We start from the raw sequence: 18,806 nt of genomic DNA, 5'->3' as shown, positions 1-18,806 counted from the left end.
GTGGAATGTTAGCTAAAAAGACTGGTACATTTACATTTACATTTAAGTCATTTAGCAGACGCTCTTATCCAGAGCGACTTACAAATTGGTGCATTCACCTTATGACATCCAGTAGAACAGTCACTTTACAATAGTGCATCTAAATCTTAAAGGGGGGAGAAGGATTACTTATCCTATCCTAGGTATTCCTTAAAGAGGTGGGGTTTCAGGTGTCTCCGGAAGGTGGTGATTGACTCCGCTGTCCTGGCGTCGTGAGGGTGTTTGTTCCACCATTGGGGGGCCAGAGCAGCGAACAGTTTTGACTGGGCTGAGCGGGAACTGTACTTCCTCAGTGGTAGGGAGGCGAGCAGGCCAGAGGTGGATGAACGCAGTGCCCTTGTTTGGGTGTAGGGCCTGATCAGAGCCTGGAGGTACTGAGGTGCCGTTCCCCTCACAGCTCCGTAGGCAAGCACCATGGTCTTGTAGCGGAGGTACAGGGAGTGGAATGTTAGCTAAAAAGACTGGTACAGGGAGTGGAATGTTAGCTAAAAAGACTGGTACAGGGAGTGGAATGTTAGCTAAAAAGACTGGTACAAGGAGTGGAATGTTAGCTAAAAAGACTGGTACAGGGAGTGGAATGTTAGCTAAAAAGACTGGTACAAGGAGTGGAATGTTAGCTAAAAAGACTGGTACAAGGAGTGGAATGTTAGCTAAAAAGACTGGTACAGGGAGTGGAATGTTAGCTAAAAAGACTGGTACATTTACATTTACATTTAAGTCATTTAGCAGACGCTCTTATCCAGAGCGACTTACAAATTGGTGCATTCACCTTATGACATCCAGTAGAACAGTCACTTTACAATATTGCATCTAAATCTTAAAGGGGGGTGAGAAGGATTACTTATCCTATCCTAGGTATTCCTTAAAGAGGTGGGGTTTCAGGTGTCTCCGGAAGGTGGTGATTGACTCCACTGTCCTGGCGTCGTGAGGGAGTTTGTTCCACCATTGGGGGGCCAGAGCAGCGAACAGTTTTGACTGGGCTGAGCGGGAACTGTACTTCCTCAGTGGTAGGGAGGCGAGCAGGCCAGAGGTGGATGAACGCAGTGCCCTTGTTTGGGTGTAGGGCCTGATCAGAGCCTGGAGGTACTGAGGTGCCGTTCCCCTCACAGCTCCGTAGGCAAGCACCATGGTCTTGTAGCGGAGGTACAGGGAGTGGAATGTTAGCTAAAAAGACTGGTACAAGGAGTGGAATGTTAGCTAAAAAGACTGGTACAAGGAGTGGAATGTTAGCTAAAAAGACTGGTACCAGGAGTGGAATGTTAGCTAAAAAGACTGGTACAAGGAGTGGAATGTTAGCTACAAAGACTGGTACAAGGAGTGGAATGTTAGCTAAAGAGACTGGTACAATGAGTGGAATGTTAGCTACAAAGACTGGTACAGGGAGTGGAATGTTAGCTACAAAGACTGGTACAAGGAGTGGAATGTTAGCTAAAAAGACTGGTACAGGGAGTGGAATGTTAGCTAAAAAGACTGGTACAAGGAGTGGAATGTTAGCTAAAAAGACTGGTACAAGGAGTGGAATGTTAGCTACAAAGACTGGTACAGGGAGTGGAATGTTAGCTAAAAAGACGTACAGGGAGTGGAATGTTAGCTGAAAAGACTGGTACAGGGAGTGGAATGTTAGCTAAAAAGACTGGTACAGGGAGTGGAATGTTAGTGTAACGGATGTGAAACGGCTAGCTTAGTTAGCGGTGTGCGCTAAATATTTTTATTTTATTTTTATTTATTTCACCTTTATTTAACCAGGTAGGCTAGTTGAGAACAAGTTCTCATTTGCAACTGCGACCTGGCCAAGATAAAGCATAGCAGTGTGAACAGACAACACAGAGTTACACATGGAGTAAACAATTAGCAAGTCAATAACACAGTAGAAAAAATGGGCAGTCTATATACAATGTGTGCAAAAGGCATGAGGAAGTAGGCGAATAATACAATTTAGCAGATTAACACTGGAGTGATAAATGATCAGATGGGCATGTACAGGTAGAGATATTGGTGTGCAAAAGAGCAGAAAAGTAAATAAATAAAAACAGTATAAAAACAGTATGGGAATGAGGTAGGTGAAAAAGGGTGAGCTATTTACCTATAGACTATGTACAGCTGCAGCGATCGGTTAGCTGCTCGGATAGCTGATGTTTGAAGTTGGTGAGGGAGATAAAAGTCTCCAACTTCAGCGATTTTGCAATTCGTTCCAGTCACAGGCAGCAGAGTACTGGAACGAAAGGCGGCCAAATGAGGTGTTGGCTTTAGGGATGATCAGTGAGATACACCTGCTGGAGCGCGTGCTACGGATGGGTGTTGCCATCGTGACCAGTGAACTGAGATAAGGCGGAGCTTTACCTAGCATGGACTTGTAAATGACCTGGAGCCAGTGGGTCTGGCGACGAATATGTAGTGAGGGCCAGCCGACTAGAGCATACAAGTCGCAGTGGTGGGTGGTATAAGGTGCTTTAGTGACAAAACGGATGGCACTGTGATAGACTGCATCCAGTTTGCTGAGTAGAGTGTTGGAAGCCATTTTGTAGATGACATCGCCGAAGTCGAGGATCGGTAGGATAGTCAGTTTTACTAGGGTAAGCTTGGCAGCGTGAGTGAAGGAGGCTTTGTTGCGGAATAGAAAGCCGACTCTGGATTTGATTTTTGATTGGAGATGTTTGATGTGAGTCTGGAAGGAGAGTTTGCAGTCTAGCCAGACACCTAGGTACTTATAGATGTCCACATATTCAAGGTTGGAACCATCCAGGGTGGTGATGCTAGTCGGGCATGCGGGTGCAGGCAGCGATCGGTTGAAAAGCATGCATTTGGTTTTACTCGCATTTAAGAGCAGTTGGAGGCCACGGAAGGAGTGCTGTATGGCATTGAAGCTCGTTTGGAGGTTTGATAGCACAGTGTCCAATGACGGGCCGAAAGTATATAGAATGGTGTCGTCTGCGTAGAGGTGGATCAGGGAATCGCCCGCAGCAAGAGCAACATCATTGATATATACAGAGAAAAGAGTCGGCCCGAGAATTGAACCCTGTGGCACCCCCATAGAGACTGCCAGAGGACCGGACAGCATGCCCTCTGATTTGACACACTGAACTCTGTCTGCAAAGTAATTGGTGAACCAGGCAAGGCAGTCATCCGAAAAACCGAGGCTGTTGAGTCTGCCGATAAGAATTTGGTGATTGACAGAGTCGAAAGCCTTGGCGAGGTCGATGAAGACGGCTGCACAGTACTGTCTTTTATCGATGGCGGTTATGATATCATTTAGTACCTTGAGTGTGGCTGAGGTGCACCCGTGACCGGCTCGGAAACCAGATTGCACAGCGGAGAAGGTACGGTGGGATTCGAGATGGTCAGTGACCTGTTTGTTGACTTGGCTTTCGAAGACCTTAGATAGGCAGGGCAGGATGGATATAGGTCTATAGCAGTTTGGGTCCAGGGTGTCTCCTCCTTTGAAGAGGGGGATGACTGCGGCAGCTTTCCAATCCTTGGGGATCTCAGACGATATGAAAGAGAGGTTGAACAGGCTGGTAATAGGGGTTGCGACAATGGCGGCAGATAGTTTCAGAAATAGCGGGTCCAGATTGTCAAGCCCAGCTGATTTGTACGGGTCCAGGTTTTACAGCTCTTTCAGAACATCTGCTATCTGGATTTGGGTAAAGGAGAACCTGGAGAGGCTTGGGTGAGGAACTACGGGGGGCAGAGCTGTTGGCCGAGGTTGGAGTAGCCAGGCGGAAGGCATGGCCAGCCGTTGAGAAGTGCTTATTGAAGTTTTCGATAATCATGGATTTATCGGTGGAGACCGTGTTTCCTAGCCTCAGTGCAGTGGGCAGCTGGGAGGAGGTGCTCTTGTTCTCCATGGACTTCACAGTGTCCCAGAACTTTTTGGAGTTGGAGCTACAGGATGCAAACTTTTGCCTGAAGAAGCTGGCCTTAGCTTTCCTGACTGACTGCGTGTATTGGTTCCTGACTTCCCTGAACAGTTGCATATCACGGGGCTATTCGATGCTATTGCAGTCCGCCACAGGATGTTTTTGTGCTGGTCGAGGGCAGTCAGGTCTGGAGTGAACCAAGGGCTGTATCTGTTCTTGGTTCTGCATTTTTGAACGGAGCATGCTTATCCAAAATGGTGAGGAAGTTACTTTTAAAGAATGACCAGGCATCCTCAACTGACGGGATGAGGTCAATGTCCTTCCAGGATACACGGGCCAGGTCGATTAGAAAGGCCTGCTCACAGAAGTGTTTTAGGGAGCGTTTGACAGTGATGAGGGGTGGTCGTTTGACTGCGGCTCCGTGGCGGATACAGGCGATGAGGCAGTGATCGCTGAGATCCTGGTTGAAGACAGCGGAGGTATATTTGGAGGGCCAGTTGGTCAGGATGACGTCTATGAGGGTGCCCTTGTTTACAGAGTTAGGGTTGTACCTGGTGGGTTCCTTGATGATTTGCGTGAGATTGAGGGCATCTAGCTTAGATTGTAGGACTGCCGGGGTGTTAAGCATATCCCAGTTTAGGTCACCTAACAGAACAAACTCTGAAGCTAGATGGGGGCGATCAATTCACAAATGGTGTCCAGGGCACAGCTGGGAGCTGACGGGGTCGGTAGCAGGCGGCAACAGTGAGAGACTTGTTTCTGGAGAGAGTAATTTTCAAAATTAGTAGTTCAAACTGTTTGGGTATGGACCTGGAAAGTATGACATTACTTTGCAGGCTATCTCTGCAGTAGACTGCGACTCCGCCCCCTTTGGCAGTTCTATCTTGACGGAAGATGTTATAGTTGGGTATGGAAATCTCTGAATTTTGGTGGCCTTCCTGAGCCAGGATTCAGACACGGCAAGGACATCAGGGTTAGCAGAGTGTGCTAAAGCAGTGAGTAAAACAAACTTAGGGAGGAGGCTTCTGATGTTGACATGCATAAAACCAAGACTTTTCGATCACAGAAGTCAACAAATGAGGGTACCTGGGGACATGCAGGGCCTGGGTTTACCTCCACATCACCCGCGGAACAGAGAAGGAGTAGTATGAGGGTGCGGCTAAAGGCTATCAAAACTGGTCGCCTAGAGCGTTGGGGGCAGAGGATAAGAGGAGCAGGTTTCTGGGCATGGTAGAATATATTCAGGGCATAATGCGCAGACAGGGGTATGGTGGGGTGCGGGTACAGCGGAGGTAAGCCCAGGCACTGGGTGATGATGAGAGAGGTTGTATCTCTGGACATGCTGGTTGTAATGGGTGAGGTCACCGCATGTGTGGGGGTGGGACAAAGGAGGTAACAGGGGTATGCAGAGTGGATCTAGGGGCTCCATTGTGAACTAAAACAATGATAACTAACCTGAACAACAGTATACAAGGCATATTGACATTTGGGAGAGACATACAGCGAGGCATACAGTAATCACAGGTGTTGAATTGGGAAAGCTAGCTAAAAACAGTAGGCGAGGCTAATCAGCTAGCACAACAAACAGCAGGTAAAATGGCGTTGACTAGGCAACTGGGCCGACAGATAAAACAAACAAGCAGAATGGAGTACCGTGATTAATGGACAGTCCAGCGTGCGTCAGCTATGTAGCCAAGAGATCAGTGTCCAGGGGGCATCGGTGGATGGGCAGGGAAGCTGGGCTGGCAAGTGTTATCCAGGTTTAAAAAAATAAAATAAAAAATAAAAAAATAGCGTTTCAATCGGTTACGTCACTTGCTCTGAGACCTTGAAGTAGTAGTTCCCCTTGCTCTGCAAGGGCCGCGGCTTTGTGGAGCGATGGGTAACGATGCTTCGAGGGTGACTGTTGTCGTTGTGCGCAGAAGGTCCCTGGTTCGCGCCCGGGTATGGGCGAGGGACGGTTTAAAATTATACTGTTACATTGATGCTGTTGACCCGGATTACTGGTTGCTGCGGAAAAAGGAGGAAGGTCAAAGGGGGTGAGTGTAACGGATGTGAAACGGCTAGCTTAGTTAGCGGTGTGCGCTAAATAGCGTTTCAATCGGTTACGTCACTTGCTCTGAGACCTTGAAGTAGTAGTTCCCCTTGCTCTGCAAGGGCCGCGGCTTTTGTGGAGCGATGGGTAACGATGCTTCGAGGGTGACTGTTGTCGTTGTGTGCAGAAGGTCCCTGGTTCGCGCCCGGGTATGGGCGAGGGACGGTTTAAAATTATACTGTTACATTAGCTAAAAAGACTGGTACGATGAGTGGAATGTTAGCTAAAAAGACTGGTACAAGGAGTGGAATGTTAGCTAAAAAGACTGGTACAAGGAGTGGAATGTTAGCTAAAAAGACTGGTACAGGGAGTGGAATGTTAGCTACAAAGACTGGTACAGGGAGTGGAATGTTAGCTTAAAAAGACTGGTAAAGGGAGTGGAATGTTAGCTACAAAGACTGGTACAGGGAGTGGAATGTTAGCTACAAAGACTGGTACAGGGAGTGGAATGTTAGCTAGAAAGACTGGTACAGGGAGTGGAATGTTAGCTAAAAAGACTGGTACAGGGAGTGGAATGTTAGCTAAAAAGACTGGTACAGGGAGTGGAATGTTAGCTAAAAAGACTGGTACAGGGAGTGGAATGTTAGCTAAAAAGACTGGTACATTTACATTTACATTTAAGTCATTTAGCAGACGCTCTTATCCAGAGCGACTTACAAATTGGTGCATTCACCTTATGACATCCAGTAGAACAGTCACTTTACAATAGTGCATCTAAATCTTAAAGGGGGGGGGGGGTGAGAAGGATTACTTATCCTATCCTAGGTATTCCTTAAAGAGGTGGGGTTTCAGGTGTCTCCGGAAGGTGGTGATTGACTCCGCTGTCCTGGCGTCGTGAGGGAGTTTGTTCCACCATTGGGGGGCCAGAGCAGCGAACAGTTTTGACTGGGCTGAGCGGGAACTGTACTTCCTCAGTGGTAGGGAGGCGAGCAGGCCAGAGGTGGATGAACGCAGTGCCCTTGTTTGGGTGTAGGGCCTGATCAGAGCCTGGAGGTACTGAGGTGCCGTTCCCTCACAGCTCCGTAGGCAAGCACCATGGTCTTGTAGCGGAGGTACAGGGAGTGGAATGTTAGCTAAAAAGACTGGTACAGGGAGTGGAATGTTAGCTAAAAAGACTGGTACAGGGAGTGGAATGTTAGCTAAAAAGACTGGTACAAGGAGTGGAATGTTAGCTAAAAAGACTGGTACAGGGAGTGGAATGTTAGCTAAAAAGACTGGTACAAGGAGTGGAATGTTAGCTAAAAAGACTGGTACAAGGAGTGGAATGTTAGCTAAAAAGACTGGTACAGGGAGTGGAATGTTAGCTAAAAAGACTGGTACATTTACATTTACATTTAAGTCATTTAGCAGACGCTCTTATCCAGAGCGACTTACAAATTGGTGCATTCACCTTATGACATCCAGTAGAACAGTCACTTTACAATATTGCATCTAAATCTTAAAGGGGGGTGAGAAGGATTACTTATCCTATCCTAGGTATTCCTTAAAGAGGTGGGGTTTCAGGTGTCTCCGGAAGGTGGTGATTGACTCCACTGTCCTGGCGTCGTGAGGGAGTTTGTTCCACCATTGGGGGCCAGAGCAGCGAACAGTTTTGACTGGGCTGAGCGGGAACTGTACTTCCTCAGTGGTAGGGAGGCGAGCAGGCCAGAGGTGGATGAACGCAGTGCCCTTGTTTGGGTGTAGGGCCTGATCAGAGCCTGGAGGTACTGAGGTGCCGTTCCCCTCACAGCTCCGTAGGCAAGCACCATGGTCTTGTAGCGGAGGTACAGGGAGTGGAATGTTAGCTAAAAAGACTGGTACAGGGAGTGGAATGTTAGCTAAAAAGACTGGTACAAGGAGTGGAATGTTAGCTAAAAAGACTGGTACAGGGAGTGGAATGTTAGCTAAAAAGACTGGTACAGGGAGTGGAATGTTAGCTAAAAAGACTGGTACAAGGAGTGGAATGTTAGCTAAAAAGACTGGTACAGGGAGTGGAATGTTAGCTAAAAAGACTGGTACAAGGAGTGGAATGTTAGCTACAAAGACTGGTACAGGGAGTGGAATGTTAGCTAAAAAGACTGGTACAGGGAGTGGAATGTTAGCTAAAAAGACTGGTACAGGGAGTGGAATGTTAGCTAAAAAGACTGGTACAAGGAGTGGAATGTTAGCTACAAAGACTGGTACAGGGAGTGGAATGTTAGCTAAAAAGACTGGTACAGGGAGTGGAATGTTAGCTAAAAAGACTGGTACAAGGAGTGGAATGTTAGCTAAAAAGACTGGTACAGGGAGTGGAATGTTAGCTACAAAGACTGGTACAGGGAGTGGAATGTTAGCTACAAAGACTGGTACAGGGAGTGGAATGTTAGCTACAAAGACTGGTACAAGGAGTGGAATGTTAGCTAAAAAGACTGGTACTCGGACTACATGCATATTGATCGAACCAATTGTATTTTTGTCATTTTATTAAAACAATAACACTGAAATGAAACATTTTGAACACATGTCCAGATGGTACACATTAGCAATAATGCTATGGTATTATTTTAAATAATTATCATAAGTAACAGCAACTTTTTTTTACATTTACTTGACCACGGTGTAATCCCAGAGTAGAGTACACAGATAATAACTTACTGTATAAATCTTGAACCTGTCATACATGACTGTAAAACAGTCCGCGTGGATTGTGTGCTCATTGAAATACAGTTAAAGCTAATCCATAAAATACTGCATGTGTGTACAGCAGATTAATCATTGAGTCGCTGTCTGATGAAAACACAATTTTTGCCATTTACATTATTTTTTTTAAATTGAAAGCAGTAACTCCCTTCAATGTACTCTGAACATGTAATGACTCTAGGACAAAGAAAATGTATTCAAAATAGCTCCTGAAGTTCCAGAATTGTATGTTCAATAATGGGACAATATGGTCATTTCTTCCATTTCCTGAAGAAATGTGTTTTGGAGATGAGTGCTTTCCATTAGCCAGCGACGACTATGCTGTTGTACGCAGATTGTTCAGTAGGGCATGCAAGGGGAAACAATTCAAAAGGTGAAATTAACATCTGTGTATCTTACTGGACATTAGTCTAGGAGGTAGTCCCTCCCTGTTTCAGCCCGTTTTATATTCCATATGGTGCCTAAAGAACATGACCTCAGGTAAGGTCAAGCACAATGAAGTTGCACCAGTGCTTCAAACTCCAATAAAAGGTCAAGGGGATCCATTAATCACAAATAAACACATTAAAATAACCAAAACACTTGGAACAACTACCCAAGTTTATAACAATAATACCCAACAAATAACCACAATTCATCAATAATATGAATAGGATCCTCAGTTATAACATTATGCCATAGATACAGTGAGTACTGTACGCCAGATCCATCTATTTGATTGACATCATCATTATCATCATTCTCTCTGTTCGGGGACAGTGTTCTTTTCCACAATGCAGGTTTCCTCTAGTACCATTTCATTGGTCATCCCAGCTTGAACTAACTTTGTCCAGAGCAGAAACCATCCATGAGTCCACAGGTGGGAATTATGAGCCTTTGGGACTTGTTACAGGTGATCATAGTGACAAATGGACAAGGGTCATAGACAGTGTGTGTAGTACGTTCCCGTCATGGCCTTACCTACATAGTGATGAAGGCCCAGTACATACCTACATACAGAAAGTTCCAAGCTCACAAAGATGACAATCCATTTCAATTCACAACATTTCTGATGAAATCAAATGATCCAGTTCATATAAAGTGAAGGGAATACTCAGGTTCATTTTCTAGGGCATTTTAATCTAATGCTAAGTTTCTACCCATTCACAGTCTAAAAAATAGTCTTTCCTTATAGTATATGTAAGGAATCTATAAAGTACATGGAAGAATGTGCTCTTGCTGGTTCCATGACACCAAGCTGGTGCAATGCACAGGCGGTTGGTGGCACCTTCATTGAGGAGGACAGGCTTGTGGTAATGGCTGGAGCGGAATCAGTGGAATGGTATAAAATACATTGAACATGGTTTCCATGTGTTTGATGTCATTCCATTCGCTCCGTTCCAGCCCTTATTATGAGCCATCCTCCCCCCAGCCCCTTCCAGTGCTGCAATGCGCTGTAAATGTCTGTGGTTTATACTGACAAATAGGAGAGGTGTCATCGCAGAAATCGTTCAGTGTAGTGTCAGAACAGGAAGTGTTCTTTGAAGTCCCATGTACCTCTTCTTCCTGTATCGTCCGAAACAGGTCATTGGTCAAGAGCTACATGGATTGACAGTGGGAGGACTCCCAATGATGGATTGTTTGTCATGATGGAGAGGGAGGTGGCTTGGCTCATCAAAGCATAGACTAACCAGTCAGGGCTTATCAAAGTGTAGACTCACCAATCAGGGCTCATCAAAGCGTAGACAGACCAATCAGGGATTATCAAAGCGTAGACTGACCAATCAGGCCTCATCATAGCGTAGACTGACCTATCAGGCCTCATCATAGCGTAGACTGATCAATCACTGGGCTCTCTAAGGGCAGAAGCTCCGTCGTCATGTTGGCACAAATCTCAATTTGAACACACTGCAAAGACAACAAGAGATACATTTAGACATTACAAACAATGACCAGCACACTCTATCAGGGACTCCTTGGCTGGACAAAGCTTATGACATACACTCCCCCATCCCCCTTTGCCCCCCGTCCGTCCATCCGTCCCCCCCATCCGTCCGTCTGTCCGTCTGCCCATTCCCCCGTCAGCGACAATTTGTTTTTAATCTTCAAACTGTAAAAGAGACGATACATCTCTTTTAAGATATAATAGAAAAGAGGACATCTCTTTGAGCCTCTTCTGTCTGATATGTCACACAGAGCTGCTGCTGATTTGTTATGTATTCTCACATTATGGCATCATAGACACACATTCACACTAACAGGGAGTACTAGACACAGACACAGCTCTCAGATGGAGACAAGTCACACCAAGGAGATCACCAGAAATCTATTCACACACAAACAAGTGAACCTTTATGTTTTATTAGTCTTATGTACAGGACACACATGGTAAACATCATCCAACGAAATGCTTACTTGCAGGTTCCTTCTTGACAACCAACAACAGTAAGACATGATAAAAGATAACAATTCAAATATAAAGTAAATGGCTCAGTACAATATAATTTTTATTTTTGCATAAGTATTATATATGAAGGCACAGTTTATAGTCCAATATTTACACGTGTTTTGGGGAAGGGACCGATCCTGGTGGGCAAGTGTATAAATTGTGCAGTATTTAACAATGATAATAAGAGTCTGGTAGCAGCAGTTGTGATGTGTGTGTAGCATAAATATGTGTGATTGTGTATGCGTGTTTGTGTGGATGACTGCATATCTGTTGTGTGAGTGATTAAGTGAGTGCATATGTGCTACGGTGTGCAGAGTGAGTGGAGGTGGTCAGACCAGTTGTTCAGCAGTCTGATGGCTTGTAGATAGAAACTGTATCTGAGTCTGTAGCTATCAGACCTCATGCTCCGATACCATCTGCCCGACGGTAAAGGAGTGACTAGGGTGTGTGGGTTCCTTGATGATGCAACTGCTCGCCCCCAGGCAACGTATTGAGTAGATGTCCTGGATGGGTGGGAACATGGTCCCAGTGATGGGGCGGCAGGGTAGCCTAGTGGTTAGACTAGTAACCGAGAGGTTGCAAGTTCAAATCCCCGAGCTGACAAGGTACAAATCTGTCGTTCTGCCCCTGAACAGGCAGTTAACCCACTGTTCCTAGGCCATCATTGAAAATAAGAATTTGTTCTTAACTGACTTGCCTAGTAAAATAAAGGTTAAAAAAATAATTTTAAACTGGGCCTTCTTCACCAACAAAAAATTAAATACTCTATTCTATTCTACTGTATTTTAATCTGTGCCACTCTGACGTTGCTCATCCTAATACTTGTATATTCCTTCATTCCATTCTTTCACTTTTAAATGGTGTGTATCCAGCTGTTGGTGAAGGACCTTGCAGTCGTGGATGAAGCAATTCCCGTGCCAGGCCGTGATGCAACAGGTCAGCAATCCTATTTGTAATTTCTTCAGCCGCCTTAGGAAGCAGAGACGGTGTTGTGGTGGTGTTGTTGGTCCATGTCATGTCCTTGATGATGTGGACAGCAAGGAACATGACTCTACTGTAGTCCCATTGATGTGGATCAGGCATGTTCCCCCCTCTGCTTCCTGAAGTCAACAATCAACTCCTTTGTTTTGCTGATGTTGAGGAAAGGTTGTTGTCCTAGCATCACAATGCCAGTTCACTTACTTCCTCCCTTTAGGCTGATTCGCCGTTGTTGGTTAATAGACCTACAGCAGAGGACTCAGGACACACCCCTGGGGGCCCTTGTGTTAAGAATCAGTGTGCTGGAGAATGGCTTGTCAATCCTGACAGCTTGTCGTCTGCCCGTCAGGATGTCCAGGATCCAGTTGCAGAGGTGGTGTCCAGACCCAAGGCTCTGAGCTTGGTGTTGAATCAAATCCAATGAAAATGTATTTGCCACATGCATCGTAAACAACAGGTGTAGACTAACAGTGAAACGATGTACGGCCCCTTCCCAACAATGCTGGGAGAAAAAAAGATAAATAGTAACACGAGGAATAAATACACAATGAGTAACGATAACTTGGCTATATACACGGGGTACCAGAACCAAGTCGATGTACAAGGGTACAAGGTAATTGAAGTAGATAAAATGACTATGCAACAGGATAGATAATAAACAGTTAAAGCAACGTAAATGCAAGAGTTAGTGCTAAAAAGGGTCAATGCAGAAAGATACATAGTTAACCAATAGCTACCCGGACTAACTATTTAGTAGTCTTATGGCTTGGGGGTAGAAGCTGTTAAGGGTCCTTTTGGTACCAGACTTGGTGCATCAGTATCGCTTCCCATGTGGTAGCAGAGAGAACAGTCTATGACTTGGGTGGCTGGAGTCCTTGACCATTTTTAAGGCCTTCTTCTGACACCGCCTGGTATAGAGGTCCTGGATGGCAGGGAGTTCGGTCCCAGTGATGTACCCTCTGCAGTGCCTTGCGGTCGGATGCCAAGTAGTTGCCATAATAAGTGGGGGTGCAGCCAGTTAAGATGCTCTCAGTGCTGCAGCTGTAGAACTTTCTAAGGGCCCATGGTAATCTTTTCAGTCTCCTGAGGGGGAAGAAGCATTGTCATGCCTTCTTCGTGACTGTGTTGGTGTGTGTGGACAATGATAATTCCTTAGTAATGTGGACACCGAGGAACTTGAAGCTCTCGACCCACTCTGCAACAGCCCCGTCGATGTGGATTGGGGAATGCTAGGCTCTCTAGGTCCGGTAGTACACGATCAGGTCCTTCGTCTTGCTAATGTATCCCTAGGGAGAGGTTATTGTCCTGGCACAACACTGACAGGTCACTGAACTCCACCCTATAGACTGTCTCATCATTGTTGGTTATCAGGCAAACCATTGTTGTGTCTTCAGCAAACTGAATGATGGTGTTGGAGTTGTGTGCGGCCACATAGTCATGGGTGAACAGGAAGTACAGGAGGGGACTAAGCATGCACCCCTGAGGGGCCCCCATGTTAAGGGTCAGCGTGGAGGATGTGTTGTTGCAAATTGGAGTGGGTCCAGGGTGTTTGAAATGATGGTCTTTGCCATGACCAGCCTTTTAAAGCATTTCATGGCTATCAATGTAAGTGCTACTGGGCGATAGTCATCTAGACAGGTTACCTTGGCCTTCCTGGGCACAGGGACTATGGTAGTCTACTTGAAACATGTAGGTATTACAGACTGGGTCAGGGAAAAGTTGAAAATGTCAGTGAAGACACTTGCAAGCTGGCCAGTGGATGCTCTAAGTATGCATTCTCGTAATCCGTCTGGCCCCGCGGCCTTGTGAATGTTAACGTGCTTCAAGGTCTTACTCACATCTGCTATGGAGAGGGATATCACACAGTCATCCGGAACTGCTGGTGCTCTCATGCATGGCTCAGTGTTGCTTGCCTTGAAATGAGCATAGAAGGAATTTAACTCGTCTGGTAGGCTCACGTCACTGGGCAGCTTGTGGCTGGGTTTCCCTAATCGTTCATAGTGTGCAAGCCCTGCCACATCCAACAAGCATCAGAGCCAGCATAGTAGGATTCGATCTTAGTCCTGTATGGAAGATTTGACTGTTTGATGACTCGTTGGAGGTCGTAGCAGGATTTTTTTAAAGTGTCCGGATTAGTGTCCCGCTCCTTGAAAGTGGCAGATGTAGCCTTTAGCTCAGTTTGGATGTTGCCTGTAATCCACGGCTTCTGGTTGGCATATGTATGTATAGTTACTTTGGTGACAACGTTGTTAATGCACTTCAAATAGCTACACTTTGCCTTCACACTTTGCCTTCATGACAGCTTTGCACACCTTGGCATTCTCTCAACCAGCTTCACCTGGAATGCTTGTCCAACAGTCTTGAAGGAGTTCCCACATATGGTGAGCACTTGTTGGCTGCTTTTCCTTCACTCCGCGGTCCGACTCCCACCTGTAGTCCAGTACGTCCTTTGCCTCCTCTCCGCACTTGCCCTGAGGTGCGTGTCATCAGCCCGGTGCCACCTGTACCGGTCCCACGCATCAGGCCTCCAGTGTGCCTCCACAGTCCGGAGCTTCCGGCGACGGTCCCCAGTCCGGAGCCTCTGGCGACGGTTCCCAGTCTGGAGCCTCTGGCGACGGTCCCCAGTCCGGAGCTTCCGGCGACGGTCCCCAGTCCGGAGCTTCCGGCGACGGTTCCCAGTCCGGAGCTTCCGGCGACGGTTCCCAGTCCGGAGCTTCCGGCGACGGTCCCCAGTCCGGAGCCTCTGGCGACGGTTCCCAGTCTGGAGCCTCTGGCGACGGTCCCCAGTCCGGAGCTTCCGGCGACGGTCCCCAGTCCGGAGCTTCCGGCGACGGTTCCCAGTCCGGAGCTTCCGGCGACGGTTCCCAGTCCGGAGTCTCCGACAACAATCCACGGTCGGGTTCCACAGAAGCGGAGGGATCAGTGTAGGGAGCGGGACTGCATCCAGAACCGGAGCCGCCGAGGGTTGAAGCCCACCCAGACCCTCCCCTGTAGGCTCAGGTTTGCGGCCGGGAGTCCGCACCTTTGTGGGGGGTACTGTCACGCCCTGACCTTAGAAATCTCTGTTTTCTATATATTTTGGTTAGGTCAAGGTGTGACTAGGGTGGGGACCTTTGTATGTCTAGGGGTTTTGTATGTCTAGGGGTTTTGTATGTCTATGTTGGCCTGATATGGTACCCAATCAGAGACAGCTGTTTATCGTTGTCTCTGATTGGGGATCATATCTAGGCATGCCTTTTTTCCACTTTCTGGTGTCTACTTTCTTGTCTACAGTTAGGTGCCTGTGTGCACACTAGTAGCTTCACGTTTTGTTAGGTTGTTTGTTGTTTTGTTTTGGTGAGTTTCAGTTCATAAAAAATATGTAGAACTCTATTCACGCTGCGCCTGGGTCTCCTTCATACGATGAACGTGACAGGAACTCAAAAGGTGTGATATAAATTACCAAAAATGTAGATCTGAATGTGCAAATAGTCAGGAATGATTCGCAAGGAAGGTGGATCCTTTTGAATATCTCAATGGGCCGTAAAGGTTATCACTCTACAAACAAAACGTTTTAATAGTAAACAGAATGAGATCGGATCATCATCTAATTGGCATTCACATAACTCTTAAATATTTTCCACGTGGATGGGGATATTGGAAATTTCATCAAAGTTTACGGGAGGACAACTTATTTTAAACTAAGACAAAATAATGTATAACTGAATTTTTCCAGTATAATATAGGTTCAGCAAATCCCCTTATTGTTTGGGGATACCTTTACATGTACCTTCAGGTGTCATTCAATTCAATATTCATCAATAATAACAAAGCAGTTTCTGGCACAAGAGCCAAGACTAACAAGGGATATACATTAACTAATAGTACAGGTTGATAGCAATAAAAACTATACTACAGAGATACAAAATAAGTTAAAGGAAAAACAAAAATAACTTATTCAAGAATGATCTAATGTAATCTATTACAAAAATAAAGCAAACTGGATGGAATATGGAGAAAAATGCACAACATTTTTCCTGAATCTCCAATACAGGAACACTAACAAAAATAATTTGCAGAAACTCGTTACTGAAGAATCTATGTTTCTCCAAATGGAATTTTATAAGGAATTCTTCCCAAATAATATAAAAAATAGAAAATTAACAAATGTACAGAAAGATAAAATTACAGAGGAAGAACTTGTTGATGCTATTAAATCCTTTTAGTCTGGAAAACCCCAGAGCTTGATGGCATACCGGGTGAGGTATATCAAGCCTTCTTTAAATACTAAAAGCGCCATTGTTTGTTTTAACTACTCCTATAGAAATGGTAGTCTGTCAGGTACTCAGCAGGAAGGTCTGATTTCTCTATTATTAAAACAAGATCTAGATGGCAAATATAAAGACCCAGTCTATCTAAAAACTGGAGGGCCCTTACACGTCAATGTACTAGCGAAATGCATAGCACTCAGAATTTTAAAAAAAGAAATACACTGGAGGCATCAACAGTAGAGGAGAAATCAGTGGTACCCATTTACAGTACTAGTGGGTGTAACTAACTATCAGCACACAGTACACTGGATCCCCTCAGCGCCAAAGCTTCTGATCAGGAGGGTTTACTATGTTAGGCTTCCAGAGTGATTTTTCAGCTCCTCTCACCCTCTATGCTGTAAGCTGTTGTGGGCCAAGGAGAAGGGTAAACGCCCTGTGTAGTAAGTGCTTATTAATCTATTCTACTTCTTAAGATGCTCTGCAGGTGAAAAAAACTATCAAGTAATATCATTTAGATAAATATAAATTACATATAAATTGGCTGTGAATCTAGTTATATTGTATACTGCGGTTGACTACCAATGAATGAAATGGACAGCCTTCAAGATTATCTTTGGCAGACTGACCAAAATAATTGAAACCTGACAGCCATTCACAGTTCTTGGGTAGAATATTGACCCATAGAATTAGTAGTCCACCCATCACAGAACGTTCACCTTATTGTGAATGTCCGTTCTAGTCGTTTTATTTCTATAGATTTACCTACTTGGTTGTTCTGCATGTGTCCATTGTTGAAGTCCATGATCCGGGGGGTGAAGAGCGGGTCATGCTGCTGCGTCGTCTCCACCCTCTCCAGCCTAGGAGATATGGGACGTCCTCCTCCACTCCCCATGTCTCCTCCGTCCCCCACCCCAACCCCGTTCGCCTTGTGGAGACACAGGACCTTCCTGAAGCTCTGCTTGAAGTTGTCAGACAGGAAGCCGTAGAGGAGCGGGTTGGCACAGGAGTTGACGTAGGTCATGATGACCAGGAAGAAGTAGACGCCGGCGGTGACACTGTTCTCTGGTATGATGAAGACGAGGTTGACTATGTTGGTGGTGAAGAAGGGCAGCCAGCAGATGACAAAGACCACCACGATGATGACCACCATGCGGGTGACTTTGCGTTCGGAGCGGCGCCGCTTGGTCAGGCCCGCCCTGGCCCCGGCAGACTTCACCTGTAATGAATGGGAGGTTTTGGTCTGTGACTTTGTGAAGGAATAGCTCTGGACATGGACACCTTTGAAGATCACTATATTGAGAGGATTTATAGTGGTTTGGAGAGGTTTTAGGCCCAGGCCAGGGTCTAAGGCACTGGTCCATTGGGTTTGGAAATAGAAACAAACCTAAGAACCAATAGAATTCAGTTTGGGACAGTGAGAAGAAGGGATTAAGGACTCAAATGCATTGGGGCCTCAAACAAATGGAATGGGGTTTCAAACAAATGGAATGGATCCTCAAACAAATGGAATGGGGTCTCAAACAATTGGAATGGGGTCTCAAACAAATTAAATGGATTCTCAAACAAATGGAATGGATCCTCAAACAAATGGAATGGATCCTCAAACAAATGGAATGGGGCCTCAAACAAATGAAATGAATCCTCAAACAAATGGAATGGGGTCTCAAACAAATGGAATGGATCCTCAAACAAATGGAATGGATCCTCAAACAACTGGAATGGATCCTCAAACAAATGGAATGGGGTCTCAAACAAATGGAATGGGGTCTCAAACAAATGGAATGGGGTCTCAAACAAATGGAATGGATCCTCAAACATATGGAATGGATCCTCAAACAAATGGAATGGGGTCTCAAACAAATGGAATGGATCCTAAAACAAATGGAATGGGGTCTCAAACAATTGGAATGGGGTCTCAAACAAATGGAATGGATCCTCAAACAAATGGAATGGATCCTCAAACAAATGGAATGGATCCTCAAACAACTGGAATGGATCCTCAAACAAATGGAATGGGGCCTCAAACAAATGGAATGGATCCTCAAACAAATGGAATGGATCCTCAAACAAATGGAATGGATCCTCAAACAAATGGAATGGATCCTCAAACAAATGGAATGGATCCTCAAACAAATGGAATGGATCCTCAAACAAATGGAATGGGGTCTCAAACAAATGGAATGGGGTCTCAAACAAATGGAATGGGGTCTCAAACAAATGGAATGGATCCTCAAACAAATGGAATGGGGTCTCAAACAAATGGAATGGGGTCTCAAACAAATGGAATGGGGTCTCAAACAAATGGAATGGTTCCTCAAACAAATGGAATGGATCCTCAAACAAATGGAATGGATCCTCAAACAAATGGAATGGATCCTCAAACAAATGGAATGGGGTCTCAAACAAATGGAATGGATCCTCAAACAAATGGAATGGATCCTCAAACAAATGGAATGGATCCTCAAACAAATGGAATGGGGTCTCAAACAAATGGAATGGAT

General features: G+C 45.5%; 1 protein-coding gene across 1 annotated transcript in view; it reads right to left on the bottom strand.

Moving 5' to 3' along the window:
• Nucleotides 1-8,399: 8,399 nt before the first annotated feature.
• LOC127930342 (somatostatin receptor type 5-like) overlaps nucleotides 8,400-18,806 on the bottom strand; it is a 10,836-nt gene continuing 429 nt past the window's right edge. The window contains exons 2-3 of the mRNA XM_052520016.1: nucleotides 17,072-17,595; nucleotides 8,400-10,536 (exon numbers count right to left, since the gene is read on the bottom strand). Coding sequence (XP_052375976.1) covers nucleotides 10,453-10,536; nucleotides 17,072-17,595 — 608 coding nt within the window. The 3' untranslated portion in view covers nucleotides 8,400-10,452. The remainder of the gene's footprint in view (nucleotides 10,537-17,071; nucleotides 17,596-18,806) is intronic.

Source organism: Oncorhynchus keta, chromosome 5 (assembly GCF_023373465.1).
Source record: "Oncorhynchus keta strain PuntledgeMale-10-30-2019 chromosome 5, Oket_V2, whole genome shotgun sequence".
NCBI classification, from domain to species: domain Eukaryota; kingdom Metazoa; phylum Chordata; class Actinopteri; order Salmoniformes; family Salmonidae; genus Oncorhynchus; species Oncorhynchus keta.
This window is presented reverse-complemented; position numbering and strand designations above follow the sequence as displayed.